The sequence below is a fragment of the Cetorhinus maximus genome, chromosome 1 (genome assembly GCF_964194155.1).
Source record: "Cetorhinus maximus chromosome 1, sCetMax3.hap1.1, whole genome shotgun sequence".
In the NCBI taxonomy this organism is placed as follows: Eukaryota; Metazoa; Chordata; class Chondrichthyes; order Lamniformes; family Cetorhinidae; genus Cetorhinus; species Cetorhinus maximus.
In genome coordinates, this window is record NC_135879.1 from 20,418,864 (window position 1) to 20,441,592 (window position 22,729).

The 22,729-nt window shown below is 44.9% G+C and overlaps 1 protein-coding gene across 3 annotated transcripts in view; it reads left to right on the forward strand.

Annotated features, from left to right (window-relative positions):
- Positions 1-22,729, forward strand: part of jade1 (jade family PHD finger 1) — a 120,380-nt gene that overhangs the window by 35,307 nt on the left and 62,344 nt on the right. For all 3 annotated transcript variants that reach the window (XM_078538559.1, XM_078538549.1, XM_078538569.1), the window contains 2 exons: positions 15,360-15,437; positions 19,414-19,499. In XM_078538559.1, the coding sequence (XP_078394685.1) occupies positions 15,386-15,437; positions 19,414-19,499 (138 nt within the window). In that variant the 5' untranslated portion in view covers positions 15,360-15,385. The remainder of the gene's footprint in view (positions 1-15,359; positions 15,438-19,413; positions 19,500-22,729) is intronic.

Here is a 22,729-nt window from a genome sequence, read left to right on the forward strand (position 1 = left end):
TCCTCATCTTTTCACCATTTCCAAACTTTTCCTTTTGACTTTTGCTCCTGATACTTAGCATCTTCTTTTACTTCTGCCATTATGGCAGCTGTTTCCTGAAGCTTCGCTTTGCATGTGATGAGTGCTAACCACGTTATGATTATAGATTAAGTTTATCTTGTTTAGTTTGTCCATCAGAGGAAAATACGCAGTCTTCTCATGTGACAGAGTATTTTTACTGACACACAATTCTGGCTTATTGGCTTAAAATGATCATGGTCTTTAAAACTCTGTTTATTTCTTTTCTATCATTATGGTTCCGTCAAGCTGGGATAAGCATAAAGAACAAATGCCCCTAAAATAGTCCTTTTTGCAGTTTTGTTTGTTCCCAGACTAGAAATAATCTGGCAAGGAAAATGTGGCAGTAAATGCTCAGATTCAAGGGAGAATTTGATTGATTGTGAGGCTGGAAGGTTTAGGGACTAGAGGGGTGAGTTTTGGTGGGCTGCATGACCTTTGACGTTTTCTTAAATTCCGGTATACTTGATCTCTTGGTTCAGCTTACTCTCGCTGAATAGGGGCAGTTGTTTGACAATTCATGTATTTTTCTGTTTCTTCTCCTGAGAGAACATTTGGGCAACTTGCTCTGGTGATTCAGTCAAGCCTTGCCCTAGGAAGGACCCAAGAACAGCCTGCATAATCTGCTATCCTTTTCCTTCCTCCTTACCTGTTTGGGAAATATGTGGCCTTCACTTGCCACTTGTTACCTGCTACTGATCATCCCAAGCCTGAATGTTGTCCAGGTCTTGCTGCGTAAGGACATGGACTTGATCGCACTGTCGACGACACCCTCCATCACCTTGCTGATGATCAAAAGTAGGTTGATGGGGCGGTAATTGACCAGTTTGGATTTGTCCTGCTTTTGGCGGACAGGACATAACCTGGGAATTTTCTGCATTGCCGAGGAGATGCCAGTGTTGTAGCTGTACTGGAATAGCTTGGCTCGGGGCGCGGCTAGTTCTGGAGCATAAGTCTTCTATACTGTTGCTGGGATGTTGTTAGGTCCCACAGCCTTTGCAGTATTCAGTGCCTTCAGTCATTTCTTGATGATATGTGGAGTGTGTCAAATCGGCTGAAGATTAGCATCTTTGATGCTGGGGCCTTCAGGAAGAGGCCGAGATAGATCATCCACTGGGCATTGGCTATAAAGTGTTTTGAGACAAACAGTGGTCGTGAAAAGCACCATATAAATGCAAGTCTTTTTTTTTTTAAAACCAACTTTCTCAACAGCCTAATCCAGCAAAATAGTTTCGATCATCATCTTCAAATTACAAGATGCAAGAGTCGGTTTAGGGGAAAAATGGTGAAATACTTCAAAAACTGGATTAAGAAATGCCAAAAAGTTTGCTTTTGACGCTCAATACAGTTAACTCCCGCCATTTTCGTGACCCCTTCTATTGCGTTTGTTTACCCGCGCAGAAGTATTTGTATACCCGATTGCGGTTTGCAGTCCCAAAGGTTCGCTCATCCGCGATTTAGAATGTTAAACTTCTCACCTTTCCCACGTCTCTCTCACTTGGCACAGTGCGTGCTTTCTGTCTCTGCGCACATTTGCCGTTCGCGATTTCACCTTTTGCGAGATTTCGCGGGAACGGAACCCCTGCGAATGGCGGGACTTTACTGCACAAAGAATTACAAACATGGGAATGGGAATTAAGAACAGGTTTGAGCCAGATTTGCAATTCATTTAGATCATAGCTGACCTCTATCTTAATTCCATCGACCCCCCCCCCCCGACCTTGGCTCAGAACCCTGAATGCCCTTCCCTAACAAAACAATGTATCAAACAGAGTTAACGTTTTGAGTCCATATGACTCATCTTCAGCCCTGAGGAAGTCTTATGAATTCAAAACGTTAACTCTGTTTCTCTCTCCACAGATGTTGCCAGACCTGCTGAGTTTTCCCAGTATTTTCTGTTCTTATTTCGGATTTTCAGCATTTGCAGTACCTTGCTTTGATATATGAAAGATAAATCAATCTCAGTTTACAAATTTTCAATTTCCTGGAGAGTTTTCAGATTTCCACAAACCTTGTATGGAGAGGTGTTTCCTGACACCAGGCTGAATGGTCTACCTCTAATTTTAATGTTCTGTCCATTTATTGTGGACTCCCCCACACCCCAAGGAAATTGTTTCTTTCTATCTACCCAATCAAGTCTATTAATCCTCTTAAAACACTTCAAGTGGTTCAACTCTTAATCTTCTATATTCAAGGGAATACAAGCCTAGTCTTTGCAGCCTGAAAATCAGTCAGCTTCCCTGCTTGGAAAGCAATAAATACATAGCATCAGGATGGATTAATAATAAGTGAGGAATCCCATTAATGACTGAAGTTCAGGTGGTCCACCATGATTTGCCTGTAAGTTCACACCAGTGGCTGCCTCCCCTAGAAGGGGAAAGATAGAGCCAGGGAATCGAAGCTGCACTTACACAGCAATAACTTGCATATTGACCATCGGTTTGGGTTCTGCCAGGGCCATTTGGCACCTGATCTTTGTACAGCCTTGGTCCAAACATAGACAGGAGTGCTAAACTCAAAAAGGGAGGTGAGGGTGACTGCCCTTGACATAAAGGCTGCATTTGACTGAGTGTGGCACCAAGGAGCCCTGGCAAAATTGAAGTCAATGGGGATCAGGGGGAAAGCTCCCCACTGATTCGAGTCATACCTACCACAAGGGTAGATGGTGGTGGTTGTTGGAGGCCAGTGATCTCAGCCTCAGGATATCATTGCAAGAGTTCCTCAGGGTAGTGTTCTAGGTTCAACCATCTTCAGCTGCTTCATCAATGACCTTCCTTCCAACATAAGGTCAGAAGTGGGGACGTTTGCTGATGATTGCACAATGTTCAGCACCATTCGCAATTCCTTAGATACTGAAGCAGTCTGTACCCATATGCAGCAAGACCCAGACAACATTCAGGCTTGTGCTGATAAGTGGCAAGTAACATTTGCATCACGCAGGTGCCAATTAGTGACCATTTCCAACAAGTGAAAATCTAACCATCTCGCCTTGACATTCAATGACATTACCACCATTCAATCTCCAACTGTCAACATACCGGGGGCCCCCATTGACCAGAAACTGAACTGGACCAGCCATGTAAATACTGTAGCTACAAGAGCAGGTCAGAAGCTGGGAATTCTGAGGTGAGTAACTCACCAAAGCCTGTCCACTATCTACAAGGTGAAATTCTCCACTTGCCTGGATGAGTGTGTCTCCAACACCACTCAGGAAGTTCAACAGCATTGTTATGGACTGAAGGGGATTTAATTGAAAATGGCCCTGATTTCTCCCCTCACCACCTGTCCGTAAACAGAAAACTGGTTTTGATTTTTGATTTCCCCCTTTATAACTGGTGTTGTACTTTCCACAACCCTTCAGTTTTTGGAGTGATCCAATCCCCTAATAATAACCCCATAGCAAACTCGAGATAGGGTTATGTGACATAACTCCCACTTCTTCACCTTGGTTTGGACAGAGGGTGTATATTCCTGGGTTCGATTCTTGAGATGGTTCATGTTGCGTCCATTAATAAGTTTCAGCGGCTTCAGGGCCCCTTTGTCCTCCCAGACATATTGTCTCCATTGGCCAGAGCTCTGCCTTGGAAATGTAAAGGGTCTTTGTGCATTTCCTTGGAATTTGATTTTTTCCGCATTAGCACCTCTTTAGAGATTACGAGACCCTTGCTGTTTTCTGAAGGCTAGAAATTCCTTTTGTGTGAGCCTTAGTCAGGCTTCAGTCAGTGTAAAGCCTTTGTCCATTTTTTAAAAAAGGTTAATTTTATAAAGTAGCCAGGATGATATAGACGGGATGGTCAAATGGGCAGATAAGTGGCAGATGGAATTTAACCCTGAAAAGTGTGAGGTGATACACTTTGGAAGGAGTAATTTGACAAGGAAGTATTCAATGAATGGCATGACACTAAGAAGTTCTGAGGAACAAAGGGACCTTGGCGTATGTGTCCATAAATCTCTGAAGGCGGAGGGGCATGTTAGTGGGGTGGTGAAAAAGGCATATGGGATACTTGCCTTTATCAGTCGAGGCATAGATTACAAAAGTAGGGAGATCATATCGGAGTTGTATAGAACCTTGGTGAGTCCACAGCTGGAGTACTATGTGCAGTTCTGGTCACCACATTATAGGAAGGATGTGATTGCACTGGAGGGGGTGCAGAGGAGATTCACCAGGAAGTAGCCTGGGATGAAACATTTAAGTCATGAAGAGAGGTTGGATAGACTTGGGTTGTTTTCACTGGAGCAGAGAAGACTGAGAGGCGACCTGATCGAGGTGTACAAGATTATGAGGGGCATGGACAGGGTGCATAGGGAGCAGCTGTTCCCTTTAGCTGAAGGGTCAGTCACGAGGGGACACAAGTTCAAGGTGAGGGGCAGGAGGTTTAGGGGGGATGCGAGGAAAAACTTTTTTACCCAGAGGGTGGTGACGGTCTGGAATGCACTGCCTGGGAGGGTGGTGGAGGTGGGTTGCCTCCCATCCTTTAAAAAGTACCTGGATGAGCACTTGGCACATCAGAACATTCAAGGCTATGGGCCAAGTGCTGGTAAATGGGATTAGGTAGGTAGGTCAGGTGTTTTTCGCATGTTGGTGCAGACTCGATGGGCCGAAGGGCCTCTTCTGCACTCTGTGATTCTGTGATATAGACTATATATATATATGTGTGTGTGTATATGTGTGTGTGTGTGTGTGTGTGTGTGTGCGCGCGCGTATATATATATATATATATAAAATATTTATATATATATTTTTATATATTTTATATATATATTTTTATATATATAAAAATACATATTTTCCATCATGTCTTCTGGCATGACACCATCCAGGAAAAAGTAGCTCACTTGATCGGCAGCCCATCCACCAACTTAAACATTCACTCCCTCCACCACTGGCGCACAGTGGCAGCAGTGTGTGCCATATACAAGGTGAACTGCAGCAACTCACCAAGGTTCTTTTGACAGCAGCTTGCAAACTCGTGACCTCTGCCACCCAGGAGGACAAGGGCAGCAGACGCATGGGAACACCACAAACTGCAAGTCCCCATCAAGCCACACACTACCCTGACTTGGAACTATATCGCTGTTCCTTCATGGTCACTGGATCAAAATCCTGGAACTCCCTTCCAAGCAGCACAGTGGGTGTACTTAGACCAGATGGACTGGAGCGGTTCAGGAAGACAGCTCACCACCACCACCTTAAGGGAAATTGGGCGTGCAGAAGTGCTGTCCTGCAAACAACCCATGGAAAAATTCAAAAACGTAGGAAACGCGGCAGCCAATTTGCGACAGCAAACTCCCACAAAAAGCAATGAGATAATTATCAGATAATCTGTACTTGTGTTGATTTGAGGGATAAATATTGGCCAGGACACTGGGGATACACACCCCTCTTCAAAATAGTGGCTTGGGATCCTTTGCATCCACCGGAACCTGAAAGAAGCTGAAAAAAACAGTGCAACATACCTTCAGTAGTGCACTAGAGTGTCAGCCTTGATTTTTGTGCTCAAGCACTGGAATGGGAATTGAACCAAGAACCTTGTGACTTAGAGGTGAGCGTGCTACCAGCCGAGCTGATGTCAGGTTCTAGAACTGACACATAGCAAAATTGAAGAAAATGAGGAAATTGATGCTGTTTGCAGAAGCTGCAGGAAGCTCACTGGAGCTGTAGCAAAAGATGGTGATATATCAATGTGTTTGACCCATATGACCAATTACCACAAGCCAGCCATCAATAAAGTTTTGTTTTTCTGTCCGCTTTCCCCTCCCCCATTTGTGTTATAATGGGTTAAATTTCAACTTATGGGTTCCCCCTAATGACTTGGTTTTCCACAGAGCCATAGTGATAGGAAAGACGCTGGAACTCATCACCGGTGTTATTAAATTAGCAGGTCTCGGCTGGTATGGCAGTTGGCTTGCAAGAGTTTTTATTCCTAATTGTTCTCAAGCGACGCGGAAAATGACTGCTTGGCATGTTACAGGTGGATGGCTGCTGCCTGATGTGGAACTGCACCTCACTCTGAGTGAGTGAGCAAGGGTCTTGGGGAGAGGAATGGAGAAAATTAGAGGTTTATTATATCGGATAAGCTTGCTGAGAATGAGGGTGCATTGACTGCAGGCAAACTAAACTGATGGCGGAGTTTGACATGGCTTAATTTGTATTGCTGGTTAGTTAGAAGTTCCTTCTTAAAATTAACAAGGAGTTCCTGATGTACGTGTTTTTTCCCCCCATAAAAACAGGCCCATTTTTTTTTTTAAATTGGGGGAGCTTAACAACAGGCCGGGGGATACATTTTAAAAATTGATTAAAGAAAATGCTAACACGTGTTGACTCTGAAGGAGCTTTGCTTGTTATCTTTTCAAATGCGTTCGCTTCAGCAAGGGACTTTTCTGTTACGGTGAGGGCAAAGAGTTAAACCAACAGACTTTGTCGCTCAGCTCCAGCTTGTCTAGTGCCGGCCGGTACAGAGGCTCGTGTAGCCTGCTGATGACCTCAGTAGTTCACCTCCTGTTAAGGTTTCATGGAGTAGAAGGGTTCCGCTGCTGCATTACTGCTTTCATTTCCTGCGGTGTAATGTCAGCAGTTATGTCAGTGGCTCTGTCAAAAAATGTTAAAAGTTTTTTTTTCTGTAGGGTGAGATAGTACAGCTGTTTTCTTGGCGACAGGTGGCAAGTTGTCATACTACAAGTGTTACATTACACGATGCTGCCTAACAGAAATAATTATCCTCCTTTTGTACCATGTGTTGAGGAATTATCCCCACAAAGGGCATTGTGCGCCTGTGATTATGCTTGTGGTATGCAAAATTAGATTAGAACAAATGCTCATTTGGCAAAGCATAGTGCGTGATGCAAGACACATTATGAGGTGAAATGCGGTGGGCCGTGGTGAATCGGTATTAATGATGGTGTGTTTCAACTTCTAAAGAGACTCGTGCGCACACACACACAAAAAATTAATGGCAGAATCTTGTGACGTCAGGGTGAGCCGGCAAGAGACCCACTGTGCCTCTTTTCGGGAAGGCCCGCTGGACCACACGCCAATCAGGCAGTTGGGAGGCCTTCCCCTGGAATCAAGACCCCGGCAGTGGAAGTCCCGTCTAACGAGAGCTGCGGGCGAACCGGATGCTGGCAGCTCTTGCGTTTAGTAGCGCCACTGAAGAGGCTGTGGCTGCTGCCAGAAGGACACGTACCTCGGAGTTCCAGGATCGTGGAGGACCCAGGTTACAGATGAGTAATGGGGGAGAGGGCGGGCGGGCTTGTTCGTGGGAAGAGTGGGGTAGGGGGTTCGGAAGCAAGGGCCAAAGGGCGGCTTTCAGTGGGCCCCACTTTCCTGATGACCAGCCCCCCTGATCAGGCTTTGATTGCCTTTGCTTTTGATTGAGAGACTACCCCTCCCCTGCCAAACCAGGTGACAAGCAGCCTGCACAGGTTCACCTGTCGTGCATGCTGTATTGCGAAAGGCCTGTCTGCAGCTGGGTTAATACCAGCGGCGGGATGACGTTCTTAAGGGGTCATTAATTGGCCACCTAAGTAAGGCCCTCAATTGGCAGTGGAGTGGGGAGGTCGACCATGGGCCTTCTCACCCAAAACATAATTCTGGTGGAGGTGCCGACTCGCCTCCAAGCTCGCCACCAGCGAGAGCAGAAGATTCCCTCCCTAGGATCTGAATCTGAGCTGTTTTCTCAACTGTCTGTACTGGGATATTTGAAAGTAATCTAAACAGTTGCTAGTGGCTGAGATACATATGTAAGTATTAGTGCGTAGCACATAATGGTTTATCTAAGAATGCTGCGGTAATCTGATGTCTGGATTGAAAGTGGGGAATTGTGGATTTTAAAACGAGGGTTCTCTGTTTATTGGGCTGTGCAGCTAGTCGATAGCAGTAAGTAGGTTTTAATAGGATACTGCTGTGGCACGAACAATTTTTATTGGCTGAGATACACTGCTATTGGTGTAAATCCAGCAACAAGTTTACATAGGATTACATACATTGGATATACGGTATAGAAACTGGCCATTCAGCCCAATCAGTTCATGCTGGTTTTTATGCTCATTTAAACCTTAATTCCATCACCCACAGGGCTTCCGACCAAGAGCTGGAAAGTGCAATTATGTTGGATAGTTCTTTGCTGCTTGGCAGAGACATGACCGGTTGAATAGCCTCCCTTTGTGGGCCCTAAATTTCCTATGTTGCTATCAGGCAAAGGTGGCATGTTTCCCTTATTAACGGACATTAGTCAACCAGTAGATTTTTACTATAACCCAACAGCTCTCTGGTCACATTTAATGATACCAGTTTTTTTTTATTTCAAGATTTTCAAATATTGCATTCAACTCCTCAAACTGCCATGTGTTATGATGCTGGACCAGACCCCACAAGGTTTTGCTATGATCCGCTTCGGGATCAGTAACTGTTCGTTTAAAGTAGACAAAGTTTGAGATCCAAGTCATTTGCTAAGAGAATAAAGCCACAAGCTTCCATGGTTTTTGAACAAACAAAATAAACTTTACGATATAGGGTCAGAAAGATAAAACAATTTACAATATCTTTCTTCTACTCTGACATTCAGGGTTAATATGAGGTAAATGTGAATTAACAGGCAAACTATGGCCAGACACCATACACCGCATACTAAATTGCAGATGCAACCAAGACAGATCCCACGGATTTCTCAGCAACTCACCCAGACGTTAGTGTTTACTGAGCTACACGATTTCGTTAAAACTCTGTCTCCCTTATGAGGAATTGCAGGTCTTCACTCTTCCCTTTTGGAGATCTAGCCTTGGAATTCTCTCCAAAAGTTGGCCTGACTCAGACTGCCTCAACAACTGCTCACCCCCTTGTAGGGTTCTAATCTTGTCTTCCGAGACTCTGTTCCCTGGATTCCTGAGTCTGCACTCCAGCACCAGCTCAGGCATGACTTCATCACCTCCTCAACCACGCTGAGTGGAACACTACTGCTCAAAAGGGTTACCTTTGCTCCAACGGTCTGCAGCACGGAATCTCCAACCTTCTGCCTTCTCCGATCTCCAGGGCTTCTCCCGAGCCCTCACCACTTGAAACCTGCTAACAGCAGCACTTTTATAGCTTGGAGACTCTTTTCCTTTCCTCCTCTTCCTGCCGGTGGTCTTTTCCCTCCTGGTGATTCTTTCTCCGGTTCACGAGCTCTGTCCAGGACCTCTCCCTGTCCCCTCTCCGGATTCACTCTTTGGGACCTCTCCCTGTCCCCCTGTCCTGGAACTTTCTCTCACCATGGCGCCCCACTCCTGGGTTCCATGCTTGGAGGTTTTTTTGGTGCTGTTTTATTTTCCATGCAGGTGCACTGGGCCTTTGTCCTCTGCCTGAAGAGTCCCAAATGCTGTGCTGCGCATGTACAGCCTGCTCCTGATCTGCGCATGCCTGAAACTCCCAAAGCCTGTCAAGACTTGTAGTTCCTAACCCGCACCCGATGACAAGGCAAGTTTGCATCTCTTAACACTTGGGATTTTAATTCTAATTCTCTAGGTTACTTGTCCAGCAGCATACCCTTTACACCACCACAAGGCTAGCAGTACAACACTTCTCTGATGGTGCTGCCCTTGTTCTTTCTCCTGCCAGAGTCTTTTTGACTGACTTTGAATGCAGGTCCTGGAGGTAGAAGGATGGTGTTATAATCCACTGCAGCACCTAGACTTCAATGTGGCAGTGTCTAATGCTGCTTTACCTGCGGACAGCAGTATGGCAGTGCTACTGTTATTTTGTAATTGTATCAAAGGATTGCTGTGATACTACTGATTTAATGTTTAGTATGCAAGGGAGGGCTTGGGAGATGGTGAATTTAAAAAAAAAAATTATTGTTCAGAATGGTATGAAAGATATAAGCTGGAATTTTCTAGCACCCCCCGCGGCAGGTTCCCACATGGTAGGGTCAGCGAGCCATTGAAATCTCCATTCACGTCGGGGGGGCTGGAAAATTCTGGCCATTGAATTTAAAAGTGAACTGAACTCTGTCTAATAACAGAAAAAGGGACACTTCAGTAATTTTAGCAGATGAGTAGTAAATGTGGCTTGCACCATTACCTCTTCCCTCTTCATTGTGGACATTTGCAGAAAGCTTTGTGGGCAGAATTCCTTGTAAAAATGGTCACACTGGGAGACATTATTCCAACTCCTTGATTTGCAGCAGTGTTTTGTGAATAAGCCACAAACCATTTTTTGAAATGGGGATCATGTTCCTTTAAACCACTCACTGTGATGTTGTGCAGCAGTAAGTGCTGATTGCTGTATTTAATCTATCAATGGAAGCAGAACTGGGGAAGGTTTTGCCTATCAAAGATATTTTATGCTAAATTGCATTGATGATCAGTTCAGCTAAATGTCGCACCTTTATCATATAATACATCCCCGCTGCTTGAGAACAATTTGATCTCTTACAAAGGCTTCTCTTCCCACCTCAAACCATTACTTCTGGAAAGTGTTCCATTACAGTCCCCTTAGAGACCGATAACCTGTTAAAAGGAAACCACTGGGCAAGATTTCACTTTTTAAAACTTTCACTGCAACAATCCAGTTAAAATCAACAAAATTCAAAATTAATCAACAGGCGAAGGATATTTCAAACAAAGAGATAAATTTCACATTAGATGGTTGATACAACAAAGATATTTCTCATATAGTTATAAGCACTCGTTACTTGCTGCACAAATGTAGGACCATGTGCAATCCCACAGCCTTTCCAACTTAACCTCTGCTATGTAGGATCTCTCACTTCTCATCAGTCATTTTTGTCCTTGGGTTGCATTCACCAGCAGCTGCATTCCGTGTTCCCCCGGACAAAGTGAACATCTACTCTCTCTTGGGTCACGACAGTCCAGAATCCCCAGAGGCTCCCTTCTCTGATCCCTTTAAATGGTTTGGTGGACTTTGGCAACGTTGAAACAGCAGCAATGGGTCTTGCCCATTCCACGACCCCTTGCCCTTCCTGTCTTCAGATCTTACTCTTTCCAACTGGCTAACGCACACAGTAACACAGTCTCTGCCTCTATTCTCAGGCCTGTTTTAACTTCAGCATCTGTTCAAAGACTGTCAAACAAAAAACTTTCATTTGGGGAGAATCTTGCTTGTTTCCTCTTTACACATATTCTCAGTGTGTTTTGAACTGCTAAATAGAAAACATAGGTAGACCCAGCCCCACTGCAATTAGTTTTATACTCTCTGCTTAGCTGTTCATCCCTGTGACAATTTCAGATCACGTGGCATTTCTTGGAACCTAATGATGTCATAATCAGGAAACCAATTAACACTCTTTTTCAGAATGCTCGCAGTTCACCCTGTTCTTAAAGGGGCATTGCACAAAAGAATATACAGGTTTTTCCCAGCACATGGGTCATCACAGTTCCACTGAGGATCTAACCTTGGCCGCCTTCTATTTCTCATCTGTGTGGTGTCCCTCAGCAATATCATGCCTTGGGTTGCATGTGTACACTGAAATCATTCAGGTCTACCTTGCCAACACTTCTCAACCCCTTCATTGCTTCTGTGTCGTCAGCCTGCTTGTCTGACACACAGCTCTGGATGAGAAATTTCCTCCACTTAAACATTTGGAAGATCAAAGCCATTCTTTATTGTCAGAAACTCCATTCATTTGCAAGTGTCTCTATCCCCCTCTGTCTCGGGCTAAATCAGGTTGTTCGTGACCGTGACGTCTTATTTGACCTTGAGCTGAGCTTCCGACCCCATTACCTCTCCGTTGGCAAAAACTGTTTGCGTTCACCTCTTAAGTGTCAGTCTCAATCCCTGCCTCATCTGCTGAAACCCTCATCCATGCTTTATTACCTGCAGACTTCCAATGTTCTCCTCGCTTCTCCAACCTCCTCCCCCCCCCCCCCCCCAAAACCTCCATAAACTTGAACCCATCCAAAACACGCCAGAGGCAGTAACTAAATGCAATATTGTTGAGAATTTATTGGGCCAGAAGCCATACACTTGCTTCGATTTGTACTTAAGTAAGTAATGAAACAAATGCGTTGAATGCTGCATAGATGTTTCAGTTACTGGGGAGCACATCTCAACAAAGATTTTATGTTTTTGCAAGATTGATTACCAGTCCCTTTACATGATTTTCATTAGGTGTTATAGAGAAATTCACCTTGCAACACAGCATTGATTTCCTTTTTACATTCTGCTGTCTTTCTCTTCCTGCCTCCCATTGTAACAAGATTTCCAAGTTATAGACTGTCCCATTTGGAATACATTATCCTGAGTTCTTGCTTTCAAAATACGGCCGCAATTAAGTTACTTCAAACGTATGACCCACCTGGGATTGCTTTTACGAGGGAAACCTGGCCCCTATGAAGTGAGGAGATAAAATGTTGCTCTCTTAAAAGTTGGAATTTGTCATAACACAGCTGTACACAGTTAATGCCATTGAGCAGAGTTTAGTTGTTGACGCATTTTGTGTATGAACTATGAAGGATCGTGACCTCACTTGTAATTCATTGCAGAAATGATCTAGTATCTTGTGAGGTCCTGAGTCAAGGACCTGATTTTCTGTGATGTTCTACATTAGATGGAGTGGCAGTGGGGAAAAGATAAATACTCTCTGGTATAGAATAAATGACTGTTTGTTTGATTTATCAGAATGGTTCTAGGGGTAAGTATTTTTATCTGCAAGGTTAGGTTGAAGAAGCTGTGGTGTTCTTAGAGCAGTGCTTTCCAAGCTTTTTCCCAGTGTGACCCCATTTTAATTGCCTCAGATATAATGTGGCCCTAGGATGAAAATTTGGGAGGAGAGTTGTTGGCGGGTGGTGTGGTGATTAGAGGGCATGGCTGGGGGAGAATGCGGTGTTGTGGAAGGTGAGAGGGTGAGCCTTCAGTTGTTGATTGGGGGGTGAGGTTTCAGTTATTGAGTGGAGAGGGAAAGGAGTTGAGTATGCCCCATCTTCCGCTCCTTCACCACTATCATCCTCTCCTTCACCACTATCATCCTCTCCTTCATGCCCTTCTCCTCCTCCTTCACTGCCCTTCTCCTCCTTCACTGCCCAGCTCCCCCTCCTTCACCCCCCAAGCTCCCCCCTCCTTCATCCCCCCCCCCAACCAAGATCCCCCTCCATCACTCCCCACTCCGTTAACCCCCAATCCCCCCATCAACCCCCATCCCACTCTCCTTCACCTGCCCCATCCTTCACAGCCCATCTGTCCTTTCTGCACCCCAATCTCCCCCTCCATCATCCATCTCCCCCTCTTCACCCCCCCCCCCCCCCCCCCCAGTTCTCCCCCTTCAACCCCCAGTTCCCCTCCTTCGCTCCCCCTTTCACCCCTCCCTAGATCCTCCTCCTTCACCCCAATCTCCTTCTCCTTCACCGCCCATCTCCCCCTCCTTCACCCCACATCACTCGTGTGGGGATATTGATGAAAAGGCAGGTTTTTAAAAAAAAATGAATACCTACCTAGTCAAAGCTTTTTTGCAGCAGCAGCACTCAGGCTCCAGAGTGCAGTCCATGAGGCTACACCCGCTGGTAATAAAACCTCAGGATTTAAAGAGGCCTCACAGCTGTAAGAAATCAGCCCGAGCTTCACGGCAGGCAATGCTGCCTCGGAGATCATGGCCTCAAAATCTCAGCTCTTAACCCTGCTGGGGGTTGCAACCCACAGTTTGGGAAACCCTGCCACAGAGCACAGGAGATTGAGGGGAGATGATAGAGGTACACACGATTATGACAGGTACAGTAGACAAAAGCTGTTCCCATTAGCTGATCGTACAAGGACTAGAGAACGCAGATTCAAGGTTTTGGGCAAGAGAAGTGGGGGGAATGTGAGGAAGGACTGTTTTCACATTGCGAGTGGTAATGATCTGGAACTTGCTGCCCCCTAGGGCACGGAAGCGGAGGTGATCTATGATTTCAAAAAAAAAATTGGATGGGTACTTGAGCAAAATAAACTTGCAGGGCCACTGAGATGGAGCGTGGGAATGGGACTGACTGGATTGCTCTACAGTGAACCTGCAAGGACTGGGGCTGAATGGCTTCCTTCTCTGCCACAATGACTATGACATTGTGGTCATGACTGTATATTGTAAAAACGGATTGGTGGCACCAGTCCGGGGTTCAGAAACGCCTAGAGCTTCATTCTCTCAGTAGAAGAATGCAGTGCACCCTTTTTATGGATTCAGAATTATTACAGATGTGAGTGGATCTGAATTGGTTTCAAGTCTTTTTCCAAAAGTCCTAGGGCCTCTGGTTGAGAGTGGACATTATGTTTAGAGCGATACAGGAGTCTGGTCATGATAAGCTGTTGAAGTGTCTTAATTCTACTGCTCTCAGCCATAGTCGACTCTGCCTCCTTGAATTTGTTTCAAATTATACCCATGAGCTGGTTTGGTTGATACACTCAGCCTAGTCTGGCAAGGAGAGGAATAGATAGATGTTGCCAGTGGGTGACAACTTGTCCACAGTCCCAGTTTGAAGAATGGCCACTCGTGTGAGAGACTGGAGGTAAGCCCACTTTGTCTTCGAGAGGAAGGGAGGAAATAAGGGAGAAAATAAACCCCCTTGGGTTTAGATTTCCTACAAGTCACTTGAACATTCTGTTTTGGTATGGTTTTTGCTTACTGTAATATTAGGTTGATTTGAAATTGACTGATTTATTATTTTTATCATCACCGAGGAGCATCAGTGTCAGGGTAACTCCAGGATCAGGCTGCTGCAGAGTTTCAGCTGGAAATACCAAACCACCTGTCAACCTGGACCGGCCTTTTTGACTGCAAAGTGATTTCTGTGTAAACATGAGTGTTCCTGGCCCAGAAGATCTGCTGCAGCTTACTGGTGGATGAATACTTAACATGGTTGTCTGAAATTCTTCTCTGCTACTTTAGTGGAGGTGTTAACCCCTTTATGTTAAAGAGTTGAACGCCACTGCTATCGTAATGGAGAAAGGGATTGTAGGCCCTTGCCTTACATGCTTGTTCGCTGGTATTCTGCTGCATAATTTCAGGGTCCAAAAGTGACTCGATTGTCAATCCTGTTTATTCGCATTCCATTACAAAGAGGCCTGATTGCAGTCCCCCTGTCAGTAACAACCGTTGTGTTCACTGCCTTATGCATAGCGATAGCATAATGGCACTTGGCAAACCTCATTACGTTACAGGGCAAGCTTTTTGTCTCTTGTTGACTTACTAAGGACTAGCTGCACCTTGCTGACCTGAGGGGACAAGAAAAAGAAGGGGGATGTATGTACTTTGAAATTTTGCAAACAGCCTGCTCACTCTTGAAAGACAGGCCACTGTTGCATGATTGACCCTTGACATTAACCATGATCTCTTCCTTCACAGTCTTTGTGCCAGAAATTGAGAAGACCATGAAAAGAGGTCGGCTACCGAGCAGCAGTGATGATTCTGATGACAATGACAGTAAGTCTTTTGTTTGGTGACAATCAAAGTGATTTTGCCTCCAGGTTATATTAACCGCTATATTTAAAACCAGTGAGGGCCGGGTGGAAGAGACCATTGAGGTAATTCAACCTTTTGCTCTGTCATCAAAGTTCCTGAACAGTTACACTTATTAGGCTCACATATCCTATTAATCACTGCACTCACTGTGGTAGGATCGAAGCAATTGAGATACAGCTATTCCTTGTTTAGCATCCTAATGCATTCTTAAGAAATAAAAATCACTTTCCCTTAAGAAAGCATCTAATTAGGTTGGGTTATGTTCCTGGCCCATAATTTTTACATTAAAAACCTATTGCTTGCCTTCAACTTAATTGGCCCAAAACTTCTCTTTCTGCTGACTACTCTTACTTACTGCTCTTTCTACTTACCTTCCGCTCGCTGCTTCTCGCAGTTTGCTCACTGTCCGCTCCTCCTCACTGCTTCCCGCTCGCTGCTTCCCTCTCCCAGCCCCCTCACTCCCTACCATTCTCTGCCCCCCTCGCTGCCCCTCCCCCAGCCCTTTGCTGTTTCAATCTCACCGTCCTCACTCTCAGCACCTGCTCAGAAGAGGGACTGCCAAGCGAGGCAGTGAGCGTGAAGCTGCGAGGGGCTCAGGAGACAAACGGCAAGAGCTGCAGAGAGTGGGAGGAAGTGATGGGGTCGGGATAGGGAAGCGGCGAGAGGATGGTGAGCAGGAGGGAGCGAGAGGCAGCAAACGGGAAGGAGTGAGGGGCTTAGGAGAGCTGGCAAGCAAAGGGGTGGTGTGTTTGAAAAATAGACTGGGCATGCGCAGTTACAATGCGACCCTTGGCGCATATACAGTAACCACGGTAAATCAAAAATGGAAGAAGCGCTATTCTGGTATGTTCCACGATTTACAAACCAAGTTAAAGTGAAAACGCACTATTTGAAATTGCTTTAAACTGGGGATATCTGTACACTTTGTTCACTGAAAACATTAAACGGTGGCCTCAGTGGGTAAGTGGCATTGACCCAGGCAGTGCGGAAAGGCTGTAGACTTGATCCCTGCGCTGTGCTGAAATAACTAATTTCAGCCAGGATATTAATTAGGGCTCAAAGATTGACCAGCGTCCCTGGTCTAGGGAGGGCATCCCTTGTCTTGATTGCTGTCTACTGGAATTGAGCACGTGTCGATCATCAGTAAGCCCTGGGCTGTGTGGGCCTGGTTGAACAAATTGCTGATACTAAACTATACAAACCTGTGCGTGAAGAATAGCCACAGTTTGTGCGACCATAGAGATAGTCCGCAGAGAAAGAGGGAGGAGGAAATTGGAAAATCAATATCGTGTCCTCCAAAGAAGTGAGGGAAGTGTATTTTTTGAAACCTGCATTGTAACATTATGGCCTCATTTCTATCCATTGATATTCATTCATTTTCTTCTTTCTTTCTCTCCCTCTTTTATATGTAGCTGCATGTTTTTTTAACACACACCTAATATTGCTCTCTCATATTCATATTTAGGGTCTTTTTATGAATTTGCCCTCTTTGATTGCAGCTTCATTTGCCGCAAACATGTATCACGAATTTGGGAGTCAAGGTCAGCAGGCCATGCAGAATTTTCCACTCTGTGTAGTCTCTCGCACTCACTGGTGACTTTTAATTCCTTTCTCTTGCGTCATAATCCTCAAAACATTTAAGTATGAATCAGCTAAGAAGAACTTGAAAGCAAAATGTGGCTCGTTAGTTGTGTTATGTGTTTAACTGAATTCAGCTGCGTTTTAAATTATTTGGCATTTCTTTTATTTGTCTAGTAGAGCCTGTGTGATCTTGGTTTTGAGAATTCCATGAGTTGTTTGGTTACCCTTTGGCCCCATAGGAATAAAATGAAAGCAAACATTCATGTGACTTGTCATATTGTTAGAATTGGAGCATGGCATCTAAGATAAAGACATGCAAGGATTTGACTACTTTGAGAAGATTTATTAAAATATACGTGTTTACAGTCTTTGTAAATCACAATATATTTAACAGTGCTGTTTGTTTGTTTTATTGGGGCTGATGGGAGGAAGGAAAGCTGCTGTCCAGTACCAAATTTAGTTTTGGTATTATTTTTCTTGGCTATTTATGTGTCTATTTATCTATATCTAGCTGCCTGTCCATATCTATCTATTTATATTTCTCTATCTCCCTCTCCATCTCTCCTTTCCATGAAAACTTAATTCTACTTTTTTTTTCCCCTCACAGTATTTACAGGAGTAGCTTAGCTCTTTGCTGCTTTCTGCAGTTCCCTGCCTCTTTTCCTCCCCTCTGTGGGGGCACAGTGAGGAATGCAAATTATAAGTGAGTAGGCAGCCATGTTGCCTCCTGTCTGGCACTTGTCCCCCCCCACCACCACCCCAGTCTCCTGCTACCACCTTGGCCCATTGTTCTAGGCAATGCCAGTATTGTTCACAACCCTGGATCCACTGCAGCACCAATGAGAGGCCCATTCAACCGAGGTCATAAGATTGTGACTCCAGTTGCAACATTTGCTCCTAAGCCATATCTTGTCTTCCTTCTGATCTGTTGTTGGCTAACTGATGGATATTGATTGCGATGATTAATCCATTCTAATTGTATCATGCAACCAGCAGGATGATAAAAGATGAACTGGATGAACCTTGAAATCCATTCCCCCCCTGCCCAATATTCTCGCTTCTGCCAAGGTTGCTATCTGTCTTAGCCCATTTTAAAATAAATAGATAAATTAGTAAAAAAAAATTCAAAGCCACCAAATGTATGTAAGGTGTAAACAAACATCTTTGCAATATATTTAGATTAAGTGGGAAATATACAGAAGAGGTTGAAAGACAGAATAAATAAATGAATGAGAGAAAAAGAAACAATGGAAGTATATGAGAGTGATATAGAGAAAGAAAGTGAAAGACAAAACAGAAAGACATAAAGAATTGGAGCGATTGGGAGAGAAGCTGATGGGAAGAGGCAATTTTTATTGTGCCACATAAAATCAGCTAGTGTTTAACTAACTCTCCTATCCACTTTTGTTCTGTAATTCTGAAATGAAAAGCTGTTTTGAGATTTTCTGTAAGAATTTCTTGTATGCTCAGTTGAATTTTCCAGCCAAGAATGCAATGAAGTCCCTTTGTTCATTTGTATGTGAGCTTGGTTTAGTTGGTGGTAATCTTGCCTCTGGGTCAGGAGGCTGTGTTCAAACCCCAGTTAAGGATTTGAGACCATGGGAGTTGTTTGTGGGGAAGTTACTTTTACGGATGAGACAGAAAGTGCCTCCACTTGTCTGTTTGTCTGTTCCAATGGTTCAGCTAGATGTTAAAGATCTGTTTGAAAAAGAGTCAGGAGATTCGGAATGGGGAAAAGGGGTAAAATATGATCCCAGTAATTCCAAGAGTAAAACCCAAGAGTGAAACTCTGACATTCACTCTCCTCATTTTGCTGGGAAGAGCTGAATTGTTAATACTAACTGTAGAGATAAGTGGAAACAAAAGTGCTGGAAAAACTCAGCAGATCTGGCAGCATCTGTGGAGTCGTCTTCAAGAAGAGTTATTTTGGACTCAAAATGTTAACTCTGTTTCTGACTCCATGGATGCTGCCAGATCTGCTGAGTTTTTCCAGCACTTTCTGCTTTTATTTCAGATCTCCACCATCTGCAGTATTTTGCTCTTACGTTACTGTAGAGATAAGTGGTTTTGTTTTTGATTCCTACTGGCAGCAATCTCTATCTTTCCAGGCTTGTTGCAGACAAACCAGTTCACCTTCATGCCAGGTGTCAGTTCTTCTAAGTTAGTGGACTCTTACCCCTGAGTCAGAATGTCGTGGGCTCATGTCCCACGCAGGATTTGAACCCATTAACTTGGCTGACACTTCAGTGCGATCTTTTGATTGAGATGTTAAACTGAGGCCACATCTACTCAACTCGGGATTGATCAATGTACTTCCCTTACAAGAGAAGAAAAATGCTGTTCAATTTTTTTTTAGGTCATTCAACTTCCTGGTCCCAGCATTCCAAATCACGGCACAGAAGAAGCTCTACATCAAGGCATGAAGACCGAAAACCATCTGAGGTAATGCTCTGTTCTTGTCTGAAATTTTCTCTCTTTTCCCCTCTTTGCCTGTTCTCCACTCCTGAAGGAGTTGGTTCTCACATTGGCGTATGTTTACACAAATAGTGGCTGTGTTGCAATCCCTTCCAATATGTGAGCCTTTGTAGTGAGTGCCGAAGGACTGGGGAGTTCAGATACGCCCTTCCAGCAGAGGTGGCTGCATAATGATTTGGGGATGGATAGAATGCCACCTGATTTTTCTCCTCAATGGGCTAGAGCCTTGATGTCTGATGTAGCATCTATTGCTGAGGTCAGTCGACTCAGCAGAAACTGGAGATCGAACTTTGTACTTTCCTCCTCTCTACAGCTTTGAGGTAAAGAGAGATCTCTGAGCCGCTTGGTCCAGTCTGGTCCCATGTTCAGGTTGCCTGATAACTGAGGTAAAGTCACTGCTAGCTTTTTTTTTTCAGAAGTCTAGAACTCCAGTGCCATTCCAGCGTGATCATCGGGCGGCAGCCTCCTCATTCGCCACGTCCGCTGTCAATTAAGGACAGCAGGCTGCGGCTGCAAGCCCAGTCAGAGGGATGGCTGGCAGCAACGGGTAGAAAGGAGAGGGCAAGGGTGCCATAAAACGGAACGTCAATACAATTCCAAAAATAGAGGTCCAAAGCTGATTGGGTCATCGGAGTGGAGGGGAAACCACAACTGCAGCCTTTCATCCACAAGGCCCTGGCGGCCCTGTCGCTGGGAGGCTGACTCCGCAGAGTTACTGGGCTCCTCGTTCAGTGGGAGTCCGCTCCGACGCTGGAAAGATCCCATCAGTGTCCTCCCCCATCGTCGCCATTAGTCCTTTGACTGCTCATTATTGGCTGTCCGCTGCTGTCGCCTGGGTAGCCGCAGTTGATGTTCACCTGCTTCCTGCAACGATGCTGGGAGGCAGGAGTGCGTGAGGACGGCACCCGATGCCCTCATCTCCGTTCTTGCTCCTGGCCCCGCTCTCAAGACTGCCTCTGTGGGACAGGGAAGATCCATCCCACTGTCTTTGAGTCATAACATTAAATCCCCAAGTTTTGCTTTAACTGAACTGAATATACCTAAAAATGATGCATGAGAGTACTGGTGTTGCATTTTCAGCTTTTTTGATCTTTTAACGGTTTCATCTCAGTTCCTGTAAGTGAATCTCATAACTTAGGGGAGCATTTTTGATAGAGCTCTGTGACCCAAGGGCTATTGACTCCAATATTTCCATGTTTTTGTATGTTTAATTGTTTTGTCATAACCTTATCCAATTTTCCAACTCTATCCTTTCAGCTTCTGTGAAGCAGAAGAGTGGTTCAGGATATTTCACGTAATTCGGACACAGGATTTAATACCAGGTCCATTTTTCCATTTTGGAAACTGATCACCAAAAAGTGGTCATCATAGAATCACATTGGGCAGGATTTTTTGGTCAGCGTGCGGGCGCAACCAGTGGGCCAATAAAAGGCCAGCCAGCGTGAACCGCCGCTGAAATGCTCAGCGCTGCCTGGAATGGGGGTGGGAGGAGAGCGGGCGCTGACGTAAGCGGGGAAGTGCGGAACGAAAGCTCCCTTAAGGCAGAGGGCTGCCTCGGGGAGCTGAAGAATTTAAAAGCAATAAATAAAGATTTTGAGATCCTGAAAAAAAATGTCCACGCATCAGAATCAGTCGCCTGAATAACATACATGATGAAAATTCTGCCATACGTTTTCATTTTTTAAAATTTAATGACGGAAACCTCATCCTGCCCTTGGATGAGGTTTCAGCAAAAAAGCAAAGTCCGCCTGGCAGATTCGCCTGTCCGCCAACTGTAAGGTTGGATGGACCGCGAACATCAGGGACGATTGGCACTTTAATGGGCTTCATTGTCGCCGGGCGTGCTTCTGACTTTCTCACGTGCCCGCCGAGCAAAATATCACATGAGCGCGGGATGACGTCGGGACACTCGCCCGACATCCTCACGCGCCATTTTATGCTCGAGCAAGTCGGGCGCACGTCCGCATGTCGAGCTAAAAGTTCTGTCCGTTTGTCCAAGTTTTGACTTCCTCAGAAGGCCATTTAACTCGAGAGTTGTCTCAGACAGAATCTCAGTTAGTACAGTCTACTAATATTATTTCTGCTACAGATGATATTTTGGGGATCTGCCGGCCACCTACTTTCCTTTCTGGGTGTTTGTTTAGTAAAGATTGATTTTGTCCTTGAACACTTATTATTATTGCAACCTTCTGTGTGTATTGTGGTATGTCTACCTATCTGAATGTAGCTAGCACACCTTTAGTGTTGCTTTCTCTCCCCTTAGCTGTACCTTCACCTCTGGAGATGCCAACATTCTATCCGTGGACCCCTTCTTTGCTTTGTCTACGAGATCCTTCTAAGTGGCATCACCCACAACCACTAGGTCAGCTTCCATGCGTATACTGACAACACTCAGCTCTGCTTCACCACCATTTGCCTTGACCCCCATTTGCATCTCTGTGCTGTCAGCCTGCCTACCAGCTTAAATTTTTGGATGAGTCAGAACTTCCTTCAGCTGAACATTGGAGAGACCGAAGCTGTTGTCCTCTGCACCAGCCATAAACTCCTCTTTCTTAACACCGAATCCACCCTCTTTCCTAGCTTCTCATGTTCAGCAAGACCATCCAAAACCTTGGCATTCTATCTGATAGTTGAGCTTCAGACTCCACACACACTCCATCATCAGGACCACCTATCTGTATCTCTGCTATCCCTGTCTTTTTAAAAGATGGTCAGTGAAGCTTTTCTGATTGCCCTAAATAGGAAATGCATGACTCGTACAATACTAATCAAACAAAGGCCCCAGGTTTGATTCATAGTCTGTGCTGAATTAGTTGATCTCAGCCAGAACAACACTTGATGTCCTTGGTCTTGGGAATGGGAGACACTAGCTAGGATTCCCAATCCTGACTGACTTTTACTGACAATGGACCTTTGTGAATGTCAAATGATGGGGAATGACCAGTGTCCTGTATAATGTCCATCTTGGTGAAATAGCCTAAAGGGACTGGTTGTCTAGGCTCACATCTGAAGAATGGCCACTTGAGATGGACACGAGAACGTTTCAGATGCCAATGAAATTATGCCCCAGTAAGGATCAACAGCCTCAGGAGACGAGAGGGAAAAACATGGGAACAAAAAGATGCTGATTATACCATTATCTGACTGGATCTCCTATGCAGATTTAACTTTTCAAAATAGCTCAAAAATTTGCATGG